Here is a 25,462-nt window from a genome sequence, read left to right as displayed (position 1 = left end):
CTCCAAACAAGTACAGTATATCTGTTTTTTATTTCACCACCATATTTAAATCATAAAGTTTTTTCAATTAATTCAGTTAATTTTCAAAAAGTTTGTAAAACCTTAAAATTACAGAGAAATTTACCTCGCTAAATGAAATGCTATAGAGAGATTATATTATTTTAGTGAATTTGTCCTAGTGTCTCAAAACCTCTCTCTCATCCTAGTGTTAATCCCGCATCAGCAGGGTCCGCTTGTTGGCACGCCAGTCTCCATTTGGTGGTTTGAACCAAATCTTTGAGCTGACGTTGCCATTAAATGTGACCGAGAATACTCCAACCGGCGCATTGCTCCACCTGCCGTCGGAGGGGGGGGGGGAGGAGAACAAAGTAATGTAGCCAATTCATAGAGGGGGATTATAAGGAGGCATGGGAAATTTGGCTAGGACGCCAGGGTTACACCCCTACTCTTTTCGAGAAACACCCTGGGATTTTTAATGACCACAGAGAGTCAGGACCTCGGTTTTACGTCTCATCCGAAAGATGGCACTCGTTTTACAGTATGGTGTCCCCGTCACTATACTGGGGCATTAGCTCCCACATGGACTGCAGGGTGAGCGCCCCCTCCTGGCCTCACTAACACCTCTTCCAGCAGGAGGTCTCCTATCCAGGTACTGACCAGGCTCACACCTGCTTAGTTTCAGTGGGTTGTCAGTTGTAAGTTGCAGGGTGACATGGCTGCTGGCTCCTAGTGTCTCAAAACCTAACGAGATATATTTTGTTAAAAAAGCATTGAAAGTATATTTATTCTTTTCCAATAATTCAAGCCTTTAAAAAAGACGTTTAACACTCACAAAGCATCTAAATTCAGTTGCTTTTATTACATATTTATAAATATATATTTGTAATTGTTCTTATACTTATGTAACATAGGCTTAAATGGAACACTAGATATTCTGTATGTTTGTACAGTATGTGTGGATATCAGCCTAAAAAGCTAGCTGTTGATCGTTTTAACTAAATAATAACTGAACTAGTGTGAAATAAAAAGTTGCATTTGTTAGTAAATTTTAATTTTGCTGTATAATAAAAAACAAGTGACTATCTAAATACTCAACCATTAATAAGTTTATCATTTTTTATGTTGCTTTTGATAGGGTCCTGCTGGTCGACCTGGCCTTCCAGGTGCTGATGGATTACCAGGACCCCCAGGGACTGTCCTGATGCTTCCTGTAAGTACACAGATTAAATCAGATTTTGTAGAACCATACTGTTTTAGTACATGACTGTACTGTATAAAGAAAGGAAATACTGTAGGACACATATTCATCATTCTCTAGTTAAGAGGCATAATTTTCTTAAGATACAACAAAAATATAAAAAAAAAGAATTTAAAAATGATGTTACTAAAGCAAATGACAAAGTGATGGTATTCTGTACAAAAAACAAATTTTCACATCCTTATATCCCTTTCCAATATAGTAGTGCCATCTACTGGTCCTATTAAATTTTATACTAGTGCTTTCAAGTGTTAAACCACTTATTTGATCAAAAAAGAAAGCCATTTAAAAATATAACAATTTGTAATACATTTATTCCCTACGTGCAGTATTGAGAAAATCAATGTAGGAGGAAAAACTCCCTAATTTTCTTACTATTTAGCAGTAAGTAATCTTCCTTACTGTTGCATGCTGCATAGGCAATAAAGCAAGACAAAGTGCATTGGCTTTAAAGGTCAAAATGTATGTAGAAGTTCACCTTAATTGCAATGTTTGAAATACTTAAATCTACAAAGAAGCTAAACCAAAATGATCAGTAGAATTTAAAAAATGTATTCAATGTTTAAATGAGTTAAAAAACAAAACAAAATCCTATATAGGAACTTAAGGTTTGCACAGAAACATGAGGTAACCTGACTGATATTTTGGATTAGTGTGCCATTATGAGCTCCTTTCCAGGATCCAGGGCTACAGAGTTGGTGCCAAATCTTTTGCTAGTGTGCCATATGAGGAAAATATGTAATGAGTACCATGCACATCAGTCCACTGTCACATTAATAGACGTATTTATTCCTGTGGCAAAACTTCTTATTCATATTTCTTCTTTGTTTTCTGTAATATTTAGCGCTGATTGCCAAAATAAAAAGATTGATAGAGATGCTGCAAGGAAAATCAAATATACAAAGTATTCGAGCTGGGTGCATTTCAATTTACTTGTACTAGCAGTTGTAAAATTGGGAATTTTGCTGATGACATGGAAGTTGTTGATGTTAAACTCCTGATCCTTTGTTACCACTCCCAACTATTAAGCCAGTCCGGCTTTTCAGATAACTGAAAAGTAAACTACTGTCCAGGAAAGGAAAATTATCTTTGGTTCTCAGCTTCTTGTGGGGGTTTATCAATGGAAATAGCTCAGTTTTAAGAGGCACTGCTCTTCCAAAAACATGTACTGTACTACAGTGTGCTCTAAACATGTACATACAATTTTACATTAATATTAATTTCCAGCAGTTACGTAATTTTCCATTGCTAATGTATTTACATTTTAAAAGGTTTTGTTTTGTGTGTGAGCTATTTGGGGGGGACAGGGGTAGATTAGATGCTGGCATACAATCAGAGATTGTGGTGGAAATACAAAACATAGTTGCTGCAGTGATTAGACATTAATTAAATGTATATGGCTTTACTACTCATTTTAATCACTTCAAGATGGTCCTTTCTTCAGGCTTGTTTGCCTGGTCAGATAAAGTATATTTCAAGTATATTTCTGTTATCATAGCAATTTAGAGGAATGCATGAGACCCAAGGCATCAGTTCTTATTAAATTCATTAGAATTATTGAATTGATCCACAAACAGTTCTAACATAGCAATCTTCTAAAATGTGAAGAATGTCTGACCCTTTTGAAGTGTGAAATTGTGAAATACACATTCTTTTTAAAGAAAGCCAGACCCTTTTTCACACTTATAAGGGATTCATTATAAGGACAAAATGACAAATGGAAAATGTATTTTGCTTTTTAGTACAGTGCACAAAAAATCAATTCAAATGTTCTGTTAGAAACTGCTGTTTCCTGGTCTGCTCTCACAGAGCATGCTGAAGAAAAAACGCATATCCAAGCTCCAAACAACTCCCAAGCCTGTCTGTGGCAATTACACCCATTCCATATTTTTCCTCAAAGCAGCCATATTTCAAGATATAGAAGGCCAGAACTTATTTCAATGCCACTCATTCTTGAAGGATAAATTTCTCCCTCTTGCATCTTTTTTCTATCAAATCAAGGGTAGGTTATAAAAGGTTTCAGTAAAGTGAATTACAATTATGATACATTCTGGAACTACAGCATTTATAGAAACAGTAGAGCCATTCTCAAAGGGGAGGGTGGGGTAGAATTTAGGGTGTACTGTAAAATATATCAAAATATATCAAAATATATATATGATATCAATCATAATATGTTTTAAAAGGACATAGTGTTGTATGTGAGATATAATTTAGGAGAATCAGGATTTCCAGAGCAGAAGATTTCATGACTTTAGGAAATTAAATTTGCAGAATGTTAAAGAATAGAGTAAAGATGGAGTGTGCAATGGTTAGGGTTGAAAGTTGCCTAAGTGTTATTTTGTGTAATTCTATGAAAATACTAATGTTAATTACTTCTAAAAGTATTAATATTTAAATTATTTCACAGAATACAAAACAAGTGAAGGATTAAGGAAATCAGTTAAAAAGTATGAATGTAGTCCTCATGAAAAATAAATCTAAAATATCCATTCACTGTGCTTAGTACCCAGACCCTGTTTTAAGTCTGCATGGATACAGTATACAGTATGTAACATAAGGTGCAATATTGTTCAGAATTGTTGATCAGGTTCCTCATGTTTTGCTCTGTTTCTAGAGAAACTTAATTTGATTAAATACACATTTTAACCACACAAGGACAAATAATTTATTATTGCGTAGCTTAAATATCTCAATGACGAAAACATGCCATGAAAAACTACTTTCTGACCAAAGTGCAAATTTTTAATGTTCATGTACAGTGCCTTGCAAAAGTATTAAAACCCTTTAAAGGTTTTCAAATGTTGCTGGATTACAAATGATAATTGCACATCTTGCCATCAGTACTTTTGCTTGCAAGCTCACATACTCAAGCATCATTTTTTTAAAGACTTATTTGTCAGCAGATATCTTAAAGAAAGTCAAAAACGTATGTTTGCTTTATATAGGAAAATAATTTATTTGTGCATCATAAACTACAAAATAATGAAAGTGCCATCATTCTGCCTTGTCCTTTCTGCTTGAATCACAGTTGTTGCTGCTGATGTTTTTACAAATTTGAGAAGTATCTGTTTTTTTCTGTCTCGTTCCCAACTGTTTTATAGTGTGAGCAACTTGTTTTTCTATAATGTGCAAATGAAGCCAAGAGTGAAGCTACACAAATAGCTAGAAAGCTAGTGAAAGCATTTGGATTATCTTTTATTGTAATGAGCTATGCTTATTTAGACCTAGGATTCATTGTGGAGTAATCAGTGGCCAGCCTTGTGAGAGGCATCTACCCAAACAAGGGAACATGAAATAACAAAAACATCACTACTTGTTTTTTCCTTTGTTGTTTCACAAAAAAGAAACAATTTTACCACCCCCCTGTGTAGAATCAGGATTCTGATTATAATATAATAATATAATATGTTATTATTATTATTAACATAGATCTAACTTCATAATAAAACACTTCATAATTCACACTATAAAACTACAGGGCGGAGTGGTGGCTCTGTGGCTAAGGATATGCGCCTGTGACTGGAAGGTTGCCGGTTCAAATCCTGCGGCTGGCAGAGGAATCCTACTCCGTTGGGCCCCTGAGCAAGGCCCTTAACCCTAATTGCTCCAGGGGCGCTGTACAATGGCAGACCCTGCGCTCTGACCCCAAGCTTCTCCCTGTCTGTGTCTCCATGGAGAAAAGCTGTGGTATGTGAAAAGACAAATTCCTAATGCAAGAAATTGTATAAGGCTAATAAAGAAACATTAAAAAAAAAATGTTTTCTTATAGCTTCGGCATTATCTGTGATTTGTTTTGATTGTAACCTCAGTTTGACTATTTTGTAAAGGAACAGACTACACAGGGAACTACATAGAAAAAACAGTAAATGGTCTGCTATTATTTGAAACCTTTCTTATGTTCTGTGTTCCAAAATAAGTGATGCAAATACAAAAGTGAATGTATTTCCAGGAAAAAATAAGATTAGGGAAAATTATTTTCCTGGAATTGAGCTTCATTTGACCCCTGTGTTCTCATTCATAACAAATTACAGTACAGTGCCCTGAGTTTAGTATTATACAGTTCTGGCAGCAAATGCAGTCATGGATGATTACCCCATTAGCACCTGACAGATGCATACTGTATGTTAAGTTTAATTAGTTCCATAAATGGTTTGCAAAACCTTATTAAGCTGTGTTTCATTTAATGACTAATGACACAGATAGCATTCCAAAATGGGCAACTTGAAGCATTTGTAAATTTCAAATAGCCTTTGAGACAGGACAACACTTGTCATTGTAAGCTGTAGATTTTGCTTTTCTAAGTTTGTTTTTCATGAAACTTAAGTTTCTGGTGTTCGGTTTAGAAGTGGTATTTTGTAGTATCTATAAAGTTTAATAAGACTAAAACATTATTAGGCACACAACACCCATTTATATCTAAAGGTGTAAATGTATTCATGTTGTTAACACAAAATGCTACCAATACTGTGTTATTGTCATGCTTGAATTGTAACGCTCAGTTTCAGCCATTGGGTGGCAGCACCACTTCATTTTAAAAGTACTGTGGACAGCAACTGTTTCTGAGTACAGTATTATCATGTTTCAGAAACAAGCAGGTGTTTAGGATATGACAAATTCAAACATATTTAAAGAAAATGTCAAAGGTAATAGGAAAATACTTTCTTCATTTTATTATTATTTTTATTACTTTTTAATACCCTGCTTTCTACACAAAGCCACATGACTGGCACAATATAAGAAATCATTGTAAATAAAGAGCCTGAGAACTTTTGAAAAAATATGAATTAGTATTTTTAGTACAAAGCTTTTATTTAGAACAAAACCAACAAAGACGGCAATATGACCTTGTTTCTTTAATGGAAAAATATTGTATGTATCCAAGGAGCAAGCAACCTTAAGCAGATGATTCTTTTATCTTACAAAGTTTAATCATATTTAGAGAAACAATCCTGTTGTTTTTATACGTAATGGATCTGACAATCAAGACAATCAAGACTTGACCCAGTTGTCTGATTTTTCATCAACTATTGTTGTCTGTCTGTAAAATGCATGTAAATGACTATTCTGTTGATGTTTTCCTTAAGTTTCGGTTCAGCGCAGGTGGAGACGCTGGGCAGAAAGGCCCTGTTGTGTCTGCACAGGAAGCCCAGATGCAAGCTATAATGCAGCAGGCAAGAGTAAGTGTGCAAATGCTTTTCTACAGAAAACTTACACATTTTCAAACTGATGACACAATATACAGTAAAGGAACATACATACGTGTCCTCCTGCTTGCTTTTAGTCACAGTCACAGAATACCACTGTATATTATTAAGTTTATAAATAAAGATTCCAACACCTCATAAAACTAAACATATATAATTTAAATCTTTAAATTAATGATGGACTGTTACCCTGTGATGTTTTAAGTAGAATTAGCATTGCAGTCTGTTTTTGTTTATTTTTTCTTTTGTTTTGTTGAGATTCAGTATGGCATATATTTTTTAATCACAGGCTTGCTTTGATATCCTTTTTTTTTTGCATATTAATGGAATTCTTGATTCTCTACAGCTCGCAATGAGGGGTCCAACTGGTCCCATGGGCCTAACAGGAAGGCCTGGTCCTCTGGTAAGTAAGGGAAAATCTATTCATTATTACTCTGATTGTCACATAGTACAACAGGTGTCAACACGGTGGCTCTGTGGCTAAGGATCCTGAGGCTGGAAGGTTGCCGGTTCAAATCCCACAGCCAGCAGAGGAATCCTACTCTGTTGGGCCCATGAGCAAGGCCCTTAACCCCAGCTGCTCCAGGGGCGCCGAATAAGTGGCTGACCCTGTGCTCTGACCTCAAGCTTTTCTCTCCCCATCTGTGTGCCTGTACTGTATGTCTAATAGAGAGCAAGCTGGAGTATGCGAAAATACAAATTCCTAATGTAAGAAATTGTATATGGCTAATAGAGTGATCTTATCTTATCTTAACATTGGAGCGGGTTAGGTGTTTAAAACCCTTGCAAAAGTTTAAATTCAATAATAACTCTGGAGCTTGTAATAACTTGTACAAGTTAGCTCGTAATAATTGTTTTCCCATAAAGTATTGAGTAAATAAGAGAGCAAAAGCTTCCAAATAAATGTCATTTCACTTTTGGCATAAATAAAAAATAAAAATAAATAATTAATGTAATTTCAAGAAGTGCACTTTTCTCCATAACACCAAGTTGACAGGAAAGGAGACATTGCCTAATCATAGGGCCAAGTCTAGATGAAATTACCTTGTTCTGACAGAAAATATATCTTTCAGGAATGCATTTCAAAGTTAGAGAAGCAGGCATAAGGATTTAAGGTGGACCGTGTGATGGTCACATGATAAGGCCAGGCTTGCTGTCCCTGTTTGAAAACCCCAGGGTATTACACAGCAAAAATAAGAACCTCTTGCCAATTTATTGGCTGTCTATTGGCTTAGGAAGCTACCGAAATCTTTCTGGACTTGTTTCATAGGTACTTTGTACTTTGGGGCAGAAGGGTAAGATGAGGTTTACTCACTAGCGCAAATATGGTATTTCACCTGGCTCATGAGATTTGAAATTCACCTTACAGCCTCACAGCTCTGTCCCACACAATTTAATTTTTACATCGCATCACAAACTCTATCCTGGTGACCTTTGATCGTGAATAATCTAATCAGCTAATGTTAAATCCATGAATGTTGAAACCTTACTGTATTCCAAAACATCATGCAAAACAGCAAGTTATGATTTGCTCATATATTTTTTAAATAATATTAGTTTAAAAATTGACATAGGCAAATCTAATTGACTTTGTCAGAAGTGAGAGTTGATTGAGGCCTTCAAAATATTAAAACTGGATCAATGCGATTGACTTGTTTGGCAGTTTCAAATGTTAAAATTAACCAGTGCTCCAACACCATGCTGCAATAATGTTTTACTGTCTTTCTAGGGTCCACCGGGTGTATCTGGATTGAAGGGTGAATCTGGAGAGAGTGGTCCGCAGGTATGGCTATATACAGTAGCTTATTCCTGCTGTCTATTGCTAAAGATACAACCAAATGTGTGACCAATTGTTTGTTTGCTTTGCATGTCCGATTTACAACTACAGGTATGTGTGTATGCTGTGTCTTTCAGCTGTTTCTGAATCATATTATCTGTAATTTTTATAGTTTGGCGGCATTGATTCCAAGCAGTAGTGTATCTGAGATCAAAAATTATTTTTGAAAAAATATCAAGATAGGTTTGTATGTTTCACAATGAAGATACGGTACATTACTAGCCTCAGAGTTCTTAAGTACATTCACTCTATAGAGTTTAATTCCCCTTTTGTTGTGTATAAATATTAATTATGCAAATTTCTTTCTTAAGTTTTTGAATTTAGTGCATTTAGATACAGCATGTAGCAGGTCAATGCCTATTCCTTCCTCCTGACACACCCAGTGTAATTTCTGTTGTAGGGACCACGTGGTCCTGTGGGGCCTCCTGGGCCATCTGGAAAACCTGGAAGAAGGGTGAGTTATTTTGTTTTTCCTTTTCATCCTAAGGTCGCTGCCTATATCTTATATCTTAATGAGGCTGACCGCAGATATCCACTTTATATTTTCTCTAGGCTTTTCCTAATTGGTGGTTATATAAAAAATACTGTTGCCTTCCAGCCTATGCCATTCTTAGCTGGGCTTGCTCTTCCAGTACAAGTTATTACTAGACTTTGATTCTTCTAATTACATTCTTAATTGACCCTTGAGTGCATAATTGACATAGGTGCGGAAGATCTCTTTGGGTAATTAAGGATTCACTTAAAACAATTAAATTTCAATAGCTAAGGTTTCTTACCCTGGACTACATTATCTATAGTTATATATATATAGTTATAGATAGGAGCTGTGTTAGTGTTTGAATTATAAAGGAACAGGTGGAAGCTACAGGCATGCTAAAGAATATATAGAAAAAGCCCAATGTTCTGATCATGGAGCGTTCTTTAGTTTTGTGGGACAATAAAGAGAAGCAATGTGAGGCAAAAGGGTAGTGCAGGGAAGACAAATGAAAGTGAATATGAAAATGGGCAGAGGGATGTGAATGTGGGATATAAATATTTAAATCCCTTTGAAAAGATGCAGATAGAAAGGTCAGTGTAGTCATGATGTGAAAAGATAAAATGGGAATTCTACTTGGCTAAAAAATATATTTAACAATTTTTTGTAACACCCACAAATAACTTTTTGTAGAGGTGTTAGTGGTTAATAATGTTTTAGTTACAAATATGGTAATAACATTCATAAAGTGTATATATATGAAATGAGCTAGGTGGAACTTAACAGTGTTTCTATGGGGTGTGGGGATGATGATGATAACAATTTTCTAAATGACTGGGTTTTATTCCTGAAGAATTAGATATAGATGTCTTCAAGATAATCAAACATCTATTTCTTGATTCCTGTTTACAATGTTGAAGGATAAAAGTCTATCTTGTTCGACAGTTCTTTGTTATTTCTTTTGTTATTACAAAGTAGCTTGTTCATGTTGCTGCAGTTTACTGGTTTTGAGAATATATTAGCCAAACAAGCAAGGAACAGAAGTCATGAAATACGGTACATCTAAGATCGTGTATGGAGTAAATCCAGCCAAGAGCCACATTATCTAAATAATAAGGCAAAATCTTATAGCTTCAAACTTATTGCTTATAACTAAATTTTACAAAGCTATTTGAAAATTGAGGATTCGTTTTGACATAAACTTGTTTCACGTTATACAGTAGTATAATAAAAGCATTTCTTTGTGGAATGCCAGAGACAGTGCTGAGAAGAAATGAGTTTGCCGGATCCACACTAGGAAAATAAAAAATAAAATATGGTAAACATGAACTACAAATAGAAAATAACCCCTTTGGAACAAAGAAATAAGGGCTGAAAATTTCGAAGAATAATATTTAACATTCATGAACAGGTATGGCTTGATGCCATATCATATTAAATTAATTTTATAACATGGCTCCAGTCGTTTGAATCTACACATTTTTGTGCTAGTAATTCAATAACAATTAGCGCTCATGTAAAGCAAGATTGACAGTAAGGAATTTAGTTCCCAGGTGATCAATTTGAAAGGTGGCCCAAACCTCTATGACTGAGAAACTACAGTATATAAGCAAATCAAACTTGTTTTAAAAATATTGTATTAAAATAGAAGTAATTACAATATTATCTTAATAGTTGCTTGCTGAATTAATTGAAATATTGTCTAAAGGGTCGTGCGGGTGCTGACGGAGCTAGAGGAATGCCTGGACAAACTGGCGCAAAGGTAATTTGAAATTATTTTCTTTGAAAATTAAACCATAGTGAGTTCCCTCATCCAAAAGAATATCATTTGCACACCTTATTGATTTCTGTATATGATGCTGTCTTCTAAAAATGGCTGACTCTCATTATTTCATTTTCATTTAAAAATATTTCTGTCATTTTTATTATTTTAAAAGTCATTTAGAAGCCGACAAACATGACAATAACATGTTTTAACACAAGGTTTCTTTAATAGGTTTCTTAACAATCATGCAGACTATTACTTTTATTGTTAAGCTGAAAAATTACAATAATCTTTTAATCAATTAAGAACCTTACCAAAGGTGAATACTACTGTATCTCTATCCCTTATTAGGCATTTCCGTGCTTTTGTCTTTTTTGTATGGCTTAATAAAAGGTAATTTATATTTATATTTAGACTATTGTGTCTTTCAATGTTCAGGACATTTTTCCTTTCTTGGTTTCGCCTCAACCCCAGAACTCTAGGACATTCAAGATTCTGAGTCAAAATGCTGTCTAGACGTACAGTACTTTATCCTCAGCTGCTAGCATGTAATTGCAAAAGTAATTGGGGTAAAAAACATCACTTTGACTGGAAAACCAACTGCAGGGGAAAAAATGTGAACTACACATGTGATAGTTGACTGCCTTATTTCAGTGTTATTGGAAATACATTACCATCTCATTTTAAATCTGTGAGCTATTAAAACAGTAACTCTATCATTCAGGACTGACCACACAAATCCAAATATCATGGGTGTGGCATATGTGTTAAATTTGCATTTATTTTCCTCTTCTTTCTTATTTAATTTATCAACATCAAAGTTCATTTGGGCTATGATTAAAATTACCTCAGCATTGTAATGGTTATGTACAGGTGTGAACGTGTTACAATTAGCGTGCCTGTAGCAATTCCCTTGTGGCATTTCAATACGAAATAAAAGTGAACTGATGTTTCTCTTTAAAAAGGGTGACCGAGGCTTTGATGGACTGGCAGGATTACCTGGTGAAAAGGGGCACAGAGTAAGCCATTCTTTCTTAATTTTTTCGTGAATGATCCATAAAATATCCACATCTTAGTTTCTTTTGTTTCAGATATTTCTCACTATGAACTAATACCTTGTACTGTATGTGGATAAAGAAGCGCTTGAATGAAGCCCAGAGCAATTTACTGTATTAGTGGTTGGGTAAAGTTCTGTGCTTTATAACCATGTGCTAATGATTAGAAAATGAGTGTTTTTAAAGTAACAAATGATAAACAAGCTACATAAAGACAGTGAGGCCCTGACCTATCCAGGTATATGAAATAAGCATTCCATTGCACTTGTGCATATGACAAATAAACTGAACTAAAGTATTTTATGTCTGATGCTTCAGGTGTGAGGGACTTGCATTATGCTACAATATACAATGTGTGAGTTCCAGATATATTTATGCAAATGATAATTCGGTACAGAATAATAACTTTTGAAATAAACATTCTTTCTGCTTTTCTGCTAAACACCAAGGTTATTTTTTTCAAATATTCAACTAAATGAAAAAATACAAGTAGCATAATGTTTGCTGTGAACTTTTTATGCTGTTGACACTGTTGTTGACTGAAAATATAGAGTAGAGATAACAACATTTTCTTATTGGTATACCTTGAAAGTGCAGTTTTAGAAACCTTTGCTCAGGCAGTTTGAATGAGATAACTTTAAGCTTTCTCATGATATGTGAAAGCACAAGTGTAAGCAGAAAGACTGGACAAATTTTAGGAGTGGGAAATTTCACAGGGTGTTGTTTGGTGTTGTCAGCACCAGCATTTTGGTACTAATTTAATTAACATTCCACTTTAAAATGCAGAACGAATAATGTTTAATAAAAAAAGGTGTTTATTAATGACAATTGTAGGCCATTGTCAAATGGCATGTCAGTGTGAGTGTTGTTCTTGCCATGAGACTTAATGAACATTAAGAGTGTAGGGTCATATTCACTGTTTGATGTGAAGCAACAAAGAACAATACATTGGCTGTGTTAAGTGTTCACTTGGAATAAAGTTTTCTGTTTTGTATCTTTTTATCGTGCTGCTTATCATGATACAGTATGTGTGTTCAGAATGGTTCCCTCTTGTTCGATCTGTATGATGTTTTTGCCTTGGTCATTAACCTATCATACATCTGTTGTAAAAAAAAAAGCTGATTGCTAGAAAATATACTTTACAGATCTAGCAATTTAGCTTTGAGCTGTGCCAAAACACTGCTTAGTGAGGCATTATGCCTTTGGTCATGTGCCACATGGATAGACATCCTCATGTAAAAAAAAAAAACTTTCCAGAAGCAATGTTCTGCTTTGAGACTTGCTAATCTACAAGACAAATAACAAACTGGAAAATAAAGGATCACCCAGAACACATCTTACAGTAACAATATAAGAAGTTTAATTTTTTCACTGCATACAGTATTATCAGTTATTCCTTTATATATTCATATTATATTCCTTCATACAGTATATGTTATCAGTCGTGGTAAAAAAAGTTAATAACACGTATGATATAAGACTTTCTAAAATTTACCAGACTATCTTATTTCTCCTAAATAAGTCTTGCATACCTTCTATTTGGGTTTTTCCTAGATGATAAATATATTGTGCACTTGGTGTTATTGTCACTTTATATTAGAATTCTTGAGGTTTCCTGGTCTGCCAGTAAAAAACATGGTGTGCTAAAACTTAAGTGAAAACATGCTGGGACCTTGATTTAATTTATTTATTTTCCTAATTTTTGAATTATGTAAAATTCATATTATCTTAGGAAATTGTAAATATATTTACAAGGCATTCCAGAGTCATCTCAGTTAAAATGTATTTATGTTTTCACAAATTTCCCTCAAGCCAGTACTTAATTTACATACATTTCATTTTTATTGCTGTCTAAATTATAAAAAAATGCTGTTATCTGAGGGGACAGTTCAAACGCAACAGACATAAATGTTGGTTAAGCATTCAATGAATGAAAGAAACCTTTTGTACACTGATAACACAAAACATATATTTGTTTAATTTACAAAGGAAATTCATATGCAGCTGCGGACACAGGTCTGATAGTTTAATTGTCCTCATCTTAGATGGCAGTAAACATTTAGCCCATAATCTGGTGCAGTTTGCATATTTTGGTAGTCTTTTAAAATTTGCACACAAGTACAGTAGTTGGAAGAGGTAACAGAACTGTAATTCATTTGATGATAGAGGTCTGCATTAGTTAAGGTAGTTCATGCATGCTTTTGTTATACTAGACTGTATTTATGGTTTTAAAGGTTAAATTCCACATGTCTGTCATCATTATACCACTAAAATTCATTCTATTCTGTGATCCTAATGCAGCTAGCCAGCCAAATGAAGCCTAGTGAGGCTCCTTGTCTGGCATGTGAAAATGAGATGTTACCTCCTGCTGAGAAATTTTTAGTGCTGATTGGTAGACACTTTACATTCGATTTAGTGTCAAGCTACTACAATTTCACATCCAATATGTAACATATGGCAACTATTATGCTACCATATAGAATCACTTAAAAAAATTAAGGATCGTGGACATTAATATGTGGGTGTTGTTGGTGTATAACAATATTAGGAACATGGGCTTTTGTTTTTAGTACAGTGGGACTGAGGTTTTTCCAAAACCATATGTTGCTGATTTTGTGGTGACGGATTATGAAAGAAAAATGGGACCCAGACTTTTTTTTCTCCGGATTCTCACAGTTTCTATTACCAGGCCTTTGTTTTGGTTTATGATCAGGGTGTGCTTGTGTCTGACACTGAATGCTGCATTCTTGTTTCAGGGGGATCCCGGTCCTCTGGGTCCGCCTGGCCCTCCAGGAGATGATGGTGAAAGGGTAAGTGTGTAACACCTTGCCCTCCTATAAACCTAGAGACACCCTGCCCCATGTTACATACAAATAATTGTCCCCCAGGCTGTTTCAAAACCAGGTGCTGCTTGCATCCTGTGATTCGTTTAGTTGTAATCAGATGACCAAGAAATATTGCCACTGTAAATTGATCCCAGTCCAATTTGTATTGGTTTGCCCCTCTGTGTTGCTCTGTTCCTCTCTCTCTTTCCATACAGTGATTTCCCTAAAGTCTTCATAGATCTCAAACACTTTTTGTTTTTTTTTTGCTACTCTTGATGATGTAATGTGATCAGCTGACAACACAGTAGATTCAGTACTTGGTAAATATACAGCTTTGACAAGACAACAAGAAAAACAATGCTGTTTTTTTAAACTAATGTGTACCACATTTTTTAAAAAAGCAAAGGTGGAAAAACCATTAGAGATAGGAGCTTAGAAAAAAAAAACAAGTAAAAGGAGGCTAATAAATTTCTGGAATTGGGAGACAGTGGCTGACCACATTGACAGAACTGGTGCAATAGTGAATTGGACTAATTGAAACAGTGCCTTACAGCATATAAGGATATCCCAGTGTCCACCCAGCCTTGTAGAAGGCTGAAGCTAGACCTACAGTACACATGGAAAGACTGCACAGATTTTAATTATTCTAATATAAAGATATAATGTGTCAAAATGAAACTTACCTGTGTCTTTGAAAGATCAGCATATGTTTACCATATCAAAGGGAAGTGCCGTTTCACATTTGTTTTGTTTCTGTCCTAATGTATGTTACACTGACATATTCCACTAGCACAAAAAAAACATTAGACCAATTTACTTAAATTAAAGTATCATATTTGATAATTATGATGTATGTGTGGCATATGTTAAAAATGTATGTTTAACTTTTTCTGGAAATAATTTTATCTTACCTGTGGCAATTAATAATCTTTGTTTAAACATTATGAACACAAGAGGAAATGCCTTGTGCCTACCGTGTAAAAATATTATTCATATTCTTAGGGAGATGATGGTGAGGTTGGACCAAGAGGGCTGCCCGGTGAACCTGTGAGTCTTTTATGTTCCTCTTTGACCACCTTATTGTGATCTGGGTAGCTCTGCATACAGTAGGTCTTTTCGGAAATGAAACTCTTGCTCAAATGTGTGTTCACATTATTTGTAACTGGCACACTCCTCTTTTCAATAGTAGGTCACATTTACATATTTGTCAAAGTAATGCTGTAAATCTCAGGTGCATTTCTGAATAAAAAATGTTGGAGAGACATTTCTGTGATTCATTTTAATACATATTTTTAGTCTTTACTGCATTTCTTCATATAAAAAATCTTCATTAAGTTACAACTTCAAATTTTCACATTTTTATCCTTTTCTTTTACAAATGTCTCTAAGATCCCATTATATATTTTATGCAGTAAACATAATTATTTATTTGTATAGTAAGAAAATACAGTATGATCTTAACATTAAAGTTAAAATGTACAATAAATAAAGCACCCTATCTGTGCCCTAGTACTGTAGCTGTTTCACAATCATACCTGACTATCTACAAATCTCTTATACTGTACATATACTAACAAAAAAGTACAAGAGGGAGTGCTTATAGGATCAAAGCATGGTGATAACTGGCCTTCCTGCACATATCAGGCTGAGACTGAATTGCCTACAATTACAGCATTAAATTCTGGGGGTTTGTATCTAAGTCAGAAATTATTATTGTTTTGTGTTTCCTTTTAATGAACTACTAGTTCTCACTTTCATTTAAGCATTCACTCTAATATTTAACACTGAGAGTGTGTATAATTTTAATTTTGGTAAAATGTGCATTATAATTTGTGTTCTGTGATATAAATGTGTAATTATTACATTAAACATTTGTGTGTTTTTCATAATACTCATTTTCATTTCAGTGTTCAGGACATTTTGAAGCACGGTTCTGATAATAGGAATGTGGGATAGTGTTTGAGACTGTGCATGAGAAGCTTTCCCGACACTGTCTGCAGCCTCTTCAGTCTCTGTTGTGCTCGGCTTCCTTCTTTCATTGTGTTACACAATCCTCGACTTAGCATCATGTTTTTGAAATGGCCATAATGGAGAAAACTGCCAGACGTATTTGTAACAGTGTCTTCAGGGAGTCCAGCTGCTCAGTACAACATGACAGCTGCAGAGCACACGAATATCCAGTAGATGTCAGGGTGTTCTGAATATTGTGTGCAGAAGGGAAAGTGCCAGGCTAGGTGCCAAACCCAGTTAGGCTGCAGTCTAATGGCCAGACCTACAGAGCAATTTAGCAATTCCCTTCAACAAGACATTATACAGGCATTGCATTGGGTATAATGGAAATACCAAACAAAAGACCACGGCCCTGGTTTATTTTTTAATTTGCCTTTTCCACATGCTGTTGTGTTTTAAACAATCTCCTTTCTCATCACACGAGTGACCCTCTGAATAGCTGGTAAAGACTTTAAAAAACAGCTTTTGTTTTACCATGAGGTATCTAAGGATGGGCATGTTTGTGTTTTATTTCCTATAGGGACCTCGTGGTTTGCTGGGACCAAAGGGACCACCGGGGCCTCCTGGCTCTCCAGTAAGTTCTGAATGCTATACAAACCTCAGACACCCAAAGGGTATATTGTATACTGGTACAATTGCTGGAGACTGCCTCTCTTTGTCCTTTCTACAAATTTGTTGTTAAAATTTTGTTAATATTTTGTTAAATATTGAGAAGTCATTAAATTTTTATTTTCTTGTTCATATGCCTTATAAAGGTGGTAGAGATGGAGACCTACAGTATGTGGCACTCTTTGATGGTTTTGCTATCGTTAGTTTGTTTTAATTGCATTTATTTTATTTATTTTTTAGGGTGTTACAGGAATGGATGGTCAGCCTGGTCCAAAAGGAAATATTGTAAGTGTATTAAAAATGTCCTCAGTAAAGTTTATTTTTCAGTTTTTAAACATACTGTACAACACCTGGGAAGTATAAAACACAAAAAATATCTGTAAATATCTTCCCGCTAAATCCATAGAACTTTGTTCATTCAGGTTTCCTAGAAAAAGTCCACATAATGAAATCATATGCTGCAGTCCTAAATCAGTTGCTTTTTCCTCTCTACAGTACATTCAATTAAAATTGAGTTACTGCAAATATGTTGCAGTAATTAAAATCCCCTTGCAACTTCAACATAGCATTACAGGCTAAATAGAAAGTTTTAGCCATTATATATGTTACAACATTGATAATAACATATAAAGTACTGAAAGATTATTTACATGTATATTGATATCAAGTGCCCCTTATTTAGCTGGGCATCAGTGAAGAATGTTCCTCATTATTCAGATGCTGCATTTCAAATGAAAAGTGGATCTCATGAGATCTGCTCTGATGCATTGAACAGGGGGGTTAACTTGCCTCAACAATCAGCAGATTTCAAGGTCCAGTTTTTAATTGATTGTCAATTAGCCTAAGGTACACATCTGAGGTGCAACAGTTATGGCAGATGCATAATACATGAAAGGTCCACAAAAGCAGAATAATTTCTGAACAGAATAACGGCATTCAAAAACTAAACAGTAATCAAATGTAATTCCAGCTAGGTATCTTGGTATCAAGGTGTTCATTATAATAGGACAATTATAATTGTTATCAGTTTAGGTTTTTTCATTTGTGCCTAATCTTAATATCATACAGTAGGTATAGCACAAATTGTAAATGTGCTCTAGTAAGCTGTATGATGTAAGAAAAGAGTTTTCATCCTGTTTCCTCCACGTGCATTTGTTTTTTTTCCTGTTCCACTCAAGCACTAGGGAAGCAATTACATAAAAACAGTTGAAATAAAACAATCAAGCAAATAGTGTATATGGTACCAATACCATTTGAATTAAATCTGTTATCTATAGTTTAACCTAGAGATAAACAGCCTCCAATAGACATGCCTGAGCATTGTCCTTTTTTCAAACAGAAACAGGCTTTAAGAAAAGGTCGTATCAGACTTCTGTAAAGAAAATCCAAGGCCTATAATGGATTGCAAATTAAAATATCCAGCTGCAATGGGATGTAATCTCTAATTGGGACTTCATGTAATTGTGATACATTTGTAGCATCCAGTGCATTTTCATATGCTAAAAAGACACTTTCCTTATTATTTTAGATGGTCTTTTACCTGCTAATGAACCAGACACAATGCGTTCTGTGTCCAAATTTACTCTGATCATACCAGTTTGGTACACAATGTAATGAGAGATACCAGTTTGAGGATTTGACTTATTCACGTTTTCTCTAGGGTCCCCAAGGCGAACCTGGTCCTCCAGGACAGCAAGGGAATCCTGGAGCTCAGGTAAGGTGTCTGTAATCATGAAAAAATGACTTTAGTACTATTTGTCTTCTATTTTTGCACATATTTTGAGCATTTACATCTTTAAACATCAACTTGAACCTGCACATAAATACTGACAGTGGTTAGGCTAAGGGAAATTTATTGTTCATCATTTTTGTTCTGAAATCACTTCACCCATTGAGAAATTCAGGTTTTGAGTCTTTGAAATTTAATGTATTTAATGGAAAATGCAGTTGCAAGAGAAATCCGTATGTTATAAAATAACTTTGTACATTGAATTCTCATTCAGAATTATAGAGTAAGAGAACTTTCTCAGATTTACTTATATCCAAAACTTATTTTGGCATTTAATTCAGATAATAAATTAAAATGCATTCCCTTGTACACATTTCTTATGCAATGTCCAAAACTCTTAAAATTTAAGATAAGCAAAAATTAAATTATCTCATGCAGAAAAAAATCAAATTTAGCACAATCTGCTAACTTTATGCCCAAAAGAGATTTGACTTATTGTAATTAGCCAAACCACTGGCAGTATTTATGTGATTAGATGTTTAAATTGCAGTGTCATAAACTTTGTTAGCTATATTCAGACACAAAGAGATTCAAATAAAAAAAGGTTTAATTTTGCTTTTTTGTTTGATCCTCATGCTTTAGTTCTGTTCACTAAAAAGGTTATTCATAAGATAGTTGCCTGTCTTAACACACCTTATCTTCCTGCTCAGCATATTGAACTGATTAAAAAATAGGAATTTACAGTGTATTTTACCAAAACGTTAATTTGGAATAGAACAGGTAATGCCACTCTGATTGGTATCAGTCTGGTTGGTATCAGTCAGTTGGTAGCTGGTTGGTTGGTGGAGCGGTAGAACTGTGGCTAAGGATCTGCACCTGTGGCTGGAAGGTTGCCGATTCAAATCCCACAGCCAGCAGAGAAATCCTACTCTGTTGGGCCTCTGAGCAAGGCCCTTAACCCCATCTCTTCCAGGTGTGCTTTACATTGGCTGACCCTGTGCTCTGACTCCGAAATTCTCTCCTAGTCTGTGTCTCATGGATAGCAAGCTGGAGTATGTGAAAAGATGAGTTCCTAATGTAAGAAATGGTATATGGCTAATAAAGTGATCTTATCTTATCTCAAATGTGCACTGAGATCTATTATCTGGCAGGTTTTCTTTTTTAAGATTTAATTAGATTATTTTTCAGAGTTCTTATTGATGCTCTGTGTGTTGCTTTAATGACAGAACATATCTTGAATATTATTGATTTTGGGTGGCTGCGGAAGCTGCCTCTCTCATGTTCTTGTATGTAGCCTACAGTATATTCAGACTGTTTCTTAAAGCAGCTTACTCATGTAATACATGTATGTTTTCACAGGGTCTTCCTGGTCCCCAGGGACCTATTGGCCCCCCTGGAGAAAAGGTAGGAGCGCAGTTTGGTTAATGAAAAAATGATCCTGCTGGAGCTTACATAGAGAATTGAAAGACATTTTGCCATTCCTTAGTACAAGAAGTACTGTACTTTGTTTTAGCTTTAGAATTATTGGTCCCTAAAAGTCAATACTTAAATGAAATTCAGTTACAACCAAAGCAACTTAACCTTTCTGTGAATATGAACAAATGCAAGGCTTTTTTCCTCTCATATTAAAATGTGAGGAAAACACAGATGAAGATTTATAAAATGCTATCATATTTAAACCTTCAGTGTGTGTGGATCCCATACTACAACATTGTTCAGACAAACTCAGATTCAGTTGCAGAAATATGAATTTCTTTAAGAATATTATTCAGTGTGCCAGCTATTGGTACATCGATACATCAATACATCATCACTTCTATAAATTACTTTGTTCTACGTGTTCTATAATTTTTGTCACTTAATAATTGACTTAGAATATAATATTTATTTTGAAATTTCAATCTTATATTAATGCATTTGGTTAAATTTAAATTAAACCTTATTGCTTGATAGTCATCCAATACAGCAGTACCTAAAAGTATGTGAATGTCATTTTCTTTTCACACATTCAAAACAGCTGGATTTCAGGCATTGTTACTCTGATGTTTGAAAAAGAACTGGCTATGCAACCCACACCCCACAAGCAACCACACCCCACAAGTAGTATAGCTCTGGGGCAGCATCTTTGATATTGATTTCAAAATATCCATACATCCACTGGACAGGCAGCTGTTCTGATGTTTATGAATTTGGCTGAGCAAACTCTATTCAGGGATCTGAATCCAATGTGACTTCATGAATCCACTGTGTTCTGGTTATTGCAAAATCTTGCTCACTTTGCATTCCTCCTTCTGATGACTGTTCCTTGTCTCTTTGCAGGGCCCCGTTGGCAAGCCTGGCCTCCCAGGCATGCCTGGAGCAGATGGTCCCCCAGTAGGTGTTTGAATTTCTCATATGCAAATCGAGAGACTGAGCAGATGCACTTGGTGCACGAAGCAATGAACTTTGCCCCTGAAATTTTCATTTAAAGCTGTGACACAGCAATGAGAATGAATCATTTTTTAGGTGATTTCCCACTTGACAAAGTGGCACCAGGAAGTGAAATACTCTGGACAGAGATCCAGAGATCACTGACAAAAGTGTTATGATCAGTTCATACTGTATGACCAGTATTTGAAAAATACTCTTTTCTATGTTTAATTTTCTAGTTTCAGAGATCCTTTTATGTTAATATGTGTAGAGATGTCACCAAGTCTTTTCTTGAGAGAAACTATCCTTTGCCTTATAGCATTGTGCTTTAATTTTTGGACACTGTAAACATGCATGGTCAAAATTCAAAAGTCAATATGAGAGCTTTAGGGTTTTTTGCAATCAAATATAATGCATCCAGGGGAGCTTATTACTGTTTGAAATTAATTCATATTCTGTTAAACCCCTCATTGATTTACCTTCTACATTCTCTGTACAGATTTCACCACATACCACTGGAATCTTGTGCAACACAAAAGAGATGGGTGGTAGTTCTCCAATCTCTGTGTGCTCAGATTCACTTTACAGACATTCAGGGATGACATTGGACAACACAGAACTGTTGACCCTGGGAGGACCTAAAGTACCTTTGTCCTTCTAGTCCTTAGTTCTTTGAGTCCTTTGCTAAAGTTTTGAAGCATAGTACACATTCAACACTATGCAAAAGTAAATAATTTTACACATAATTTTTACAAATAATTTTGAATAATTATTTGTGATCTCTTTATTAAAAATATATTAATTGTGCTACCAACACTATTTTTTCCATGTTTTACATTCCTGGGAGAAAGGTAAATCCTCTAACCAAGACTTGTAGTATAGACACATTGTGTTGTCCCTTACTGTATCACCTCTCATTGCTGGGGCAAAAGCAATTCTACATTGAAATTTGATTTTTTAGGGTCACCCTGGCAAAGAAGGACCTTCTGGTGAAAAAGGGCATGTGGTGAGTTTTCTATTTAATTATCATTCTTTTGCCCTCACAGTATTCATCGGTGAAAAAAAAAAAAACATTTAACCATTTCACCTATCTGTCATTCATAACATTCAGGGTAATATGCAACAGAAAATATAAATGTGTAAAACATTTCCATTTTCTTGACAGAGTAGTGTGCTTTGTTCTGTACACAGTAGGATGGTTTGATGCTGCATGTGGTATTGTATTTCATATTATATTAAGAATTAAACATGGAATAATCTGAGATTTTGAAGTGTACTTTGCTCATATGCACATGCAATTAAAATAAGTATTTTTGTATTAAAAAAAGGTAAGACTTGTTACCAATGATACTGTGTCATTGAAACAATGCATATATCTGTGTTAATAGGGGCCGTCTGGTCCACAAGGCCCAATTGGGTATCCAGGACCTAGAGGGGTCAAGGTAAGACACACTTCAAAATGAGTGCATTCTTGTTACTTCATTCCTTCATCAGAGTTCTTGCCTTGGGAGTTTGGGAAACAATGTTTCATGAAGTGTCAGTTCCATCACTTACCAGTAGACAGATTGTAGCTGTCAGTTTCTTTCAAGTGCCATATGCTGTCTTATTCCAGGGGGATACTTGCTTTTCCAGTTGTGTTTAGCTCCCTTGAATATTCATGTATGGATCAGCTGGTATACGGGAGGTGGACTAAAAACATGGACCATAAGACACTGTTTTTCTGAACTTGTTGCAGACTTTTTTGAAGTAAACTTTTCCTCTTCAAAAGCTTGAGCTCTAGTTCTGTTGTAATTGCCACTTTAGAATGTGTGGGTTGTAAAGACTACAAGTGATACTGCTGATACATATTTGTACATTTTCAGTAGAGGTCAGCTTAATTTAAATATGCCTCAGGCTTAACATTTAGTATCTGTGAAGTGTGTTCTTCCTCAAATCAAACTGTCACAAAAGAAGTTACATAGAATATCTCAATTTTCAGTTGATGTTAAGGTCCTCTTTCTTACATGTACAGCAACTCTTTCTTGAATGGTCTAGCTCTAGGCTATATTATGGACTTAACTGCACTGTATCTTAAGGAGTGCTTAGAGTCTGCACAGTGTCTTAAGGACTTTTTGACTGCACATATTTTTAATTCTCACCTAAACACATGTTTTTATAATTATGGTGGATAATCCTTGAGTTTTTTGGTTTTATTTGGTTAATGCAATATTTGATTTTTGTGTGTCTGATACTGTATGCACAGTCAGAATGTATCTAGGTGCTTTCAGTTTCTTAACAGCACTTTTAATAAAATATATTAATATTATTCTCTCTTTATTAGGCAAGCATTTTTCTGACATTGATACATTTCTGACATTGAGAAGGACAATGGATGATGCAAGTTATTTGGCAAGCAATTGGCAAATAACAAATAGGATTGTATTAGAAGCTTTGCTCCTGGCCTTCAACCTCCTTGAATATACTGTATACTTTTTTCAATCACATTCTGTAATGTTTAACTAGGGTGGATGGTATCCCAGTGTGGTACCACAAGATGGCATGTGTGTCATTCTTTTTGAAACCCCACTGCTCACACATACAACTTCTAAGAAAGCACCATATTTGAAAATATTAATAGTATTAAGTATAGTATGATAATTGTGAAATTCCTATTTTGTTCATCTCAATTGTGTATGACAATTTTTAGATTCATGCCAATAACAAAGTACTGTAAACTTGCATCATCCAGGTGGTGCTGCACATTGGTGGTGGTGGAGGGAAGTCCCCATTACTTGTAAAGCACTTTGAATGAACTGTCTGGAAATTATTATTATTAAAAATATTATTATATTAAAGTATTATTTTAAAGATTTTTGTCCTTTTTTTCTAAGGGTGCTGATGGAGTCCGTGGTTTAAAAGGCAACAAAGGTGAAAAGGTAAGATGCTCATTTACAAAACCATAGGAGCACATTACATATTTTTTTATTATATCTTGATAGTTTTCTTAGTTTTTGCTTTTGTTGTTTTTTATTATGGGCACAGAGATTTCTCAGAAAAAAATGTCCAATATTTAATTTTATTTAAAATGTTCATTATATATTTTACATATATAATGTATTTTTGGTAACTACTTTTAAATCCTGAAAGAAAGAAAAAAACAGTGTAACTGGCAACTGTAGCTAGGGTTTCCATAGTAACAAGCTGTGATGGGCTTTATTAATCTCTAAAATCTAAACCGTGTAGAGATTAATTAGCCTTTCCTATTTGTGTGATGCATTAAATTAATCTTGATGTTTTACTAGGTAAAAATTTAATACTGAACACAAATAAGGTATTAATTTGACCTCTTTAACCTCACATTTAGTTAATTATTGTTTTTGTCAGGGAGAAGATGGATTTCCTGGCTTCAAGGGTGACATGGGCCTCAAGGGTGACAGAGTAAGATTTCATGTTACTTTTTGTTTGTTTCAGTCAATAAGCAGTTTGACTTTACACAAAAGAGCTGCTTTAGCATTTTTTTATTAGGAATGTCTAGTTGCATATGACCTGTCTTAACGGTTGGTGTATCATATAATTTAATTAATAGTATAATGCCAGTACCGTCTGTGAGAGACTGAAACACAGAAATGTCCACCTGCAGAGTCACTCATTCTGTGGCACTTTGAAAAATCCACAGCATCTGACAGGAGAGTCAATACTGGTGACACATATCTTAATAGCATTACTGAGCCGCCTAATGAATCCCAGACCTTCTCCATATTGTTGTTCACTGCTTGGGGATCCCATTCAAAGTCAGCTGGTAACAAGGCCTAGACTCCCAACAGGCAGCATCTGGGCTGTTGGCCTGAATCTGTGTTCTTAGTGCATAAACGAGCAAGTTACTTACCATCTGAGCCTCACCCCCCATTGTACTAGTGCCCCCCCCCCCATTGTACTAGTTTAGATACCACATTTGGACCCAGTGTCCAATTACCTCACATCTGATCTGATTCTAAATAGTTTTTTTTTCTGTTTAGAATTTTTATTTTAAAAAAATATAGGTATGTTTTCCCTTTTTTCCCTCTGACATAGTTTTAGTGTTATAATAAGACCTATAAATTAAGTTGTGCAACTTAGTGTGCTTATCGTTTATAAATAACAGAGCACTGTTTTAAATAATCCTGTCTTTATTATAAGGTTAAAAATAGTTCTTTTTTTATTCTTGCCAAGCATATGCTTATAACTAAGACATATGCAACTTTCTAATAAATTAAAAAATGGGCACTCTCTTCATAAAAATATGTTCTTTTAATTAGAGGGAGCAA

General features: G+C 34.9%; 1 protein-coding gene across 3 annotated transcripts in view; it reads left to right on the top strand.

The window, feature by feature from the left end:
* col5a1 (procollagen, type V, alpha 1) overlaps positions 1 to 25,462 on the top strand; it is a 166,544-nt gene that overhangs the window by 97,364 nt on the left and 43,718 nt on the right. For all 3 annotated transcript variants that reach the window (XM_088615466.1, XM_088615467.1, XM_088615465.1), the window contains exons 12-29: positions 1,136 to 1,210; positions 6,346 to 6,438; positions 6,812 to 6,868; positions 8,195 to 8,248; positions 8,703 to 8,756; positions 10,486 to 10,539; positions 11,508 to 11,561; positions 14,354 to 14,407; positions 15,425 to 15,469; positions 16,953 to 17,006; positions 17,282 to 17,326; positions 18,702 to 18,755; positions 20,130 to 20,174; positions 21,090 to 21,143; positions 22,141 to 22,185; positions 22,568 to 22,621; positions 24,050 to 24,094; positions 24,543 to 24,596. In XM_088615466.1, coding sequence (XP_088471592.1) covers positions 1,136 to 1,210; positions 6,346 to 6,438; positions 6,812 to 6,868; positions 8,195 to 8,248; positions 8,703 to 8,756; positions 10,486 to 10,539; positions 11,508 to 11,561; positions 14,354 to 14,407; positions 15,425 to 15,469; positions 16,953 to 17,006; positions 17,282 to 17,326; positions 18,702 to 18,755; positions 20,130 to 20,174; positions 21,090 to 21,143; positions 22,141 to 22,185; positions 22,568 to 22,621; positions 24,050 to 24,094; positions 24,543 to 24,596 — 990 coding nt within the window. The remainder of the gene's footprint in view (positions 1 to 1,135; positions 1,211 to 6,345; positions 6,439 to 6,811; positions 6,869 to 8,194; positions 8,249 to 8,702; positions 8,757 to 10,485; positions 10,540 to 11,507; positions 11,562 to 14,353; positions 14,408 to 15,424; positions 15,470 to 16,952; positions 17,007 to 17,281; positions 17,327 to 18,701; positions 18,756 to 20,129; positions 20,175 to 21,089; positions 21,144 to 22,140; positions 22,186 to 22,567; positions 22,622 to 24,049; positions 24,095 to 24,542; positions 24,597 to 25,462) is intronic.

This window comes from Lepisosteus platostomus, chromosome 21, assembly GCF_059453375.1.
Source record: "Lepisosteus platostomus isolate fLepPlt1 chromosome 21, fLepPlt1.hap1, whole genome shotgun sequence".
Lineage (NCBI taxonomy): Eukaryota > Metazoa > Chordata > Actinopteri > Semionotiformes > Lepisosteidae > Lepisosteus > Lepisosteus platostomus.
The sequence above is the reverse complement of the archived record's forward strand: the minus strand, read 5'-3'. Positions and strand labels throughout refer to the sequence as shown.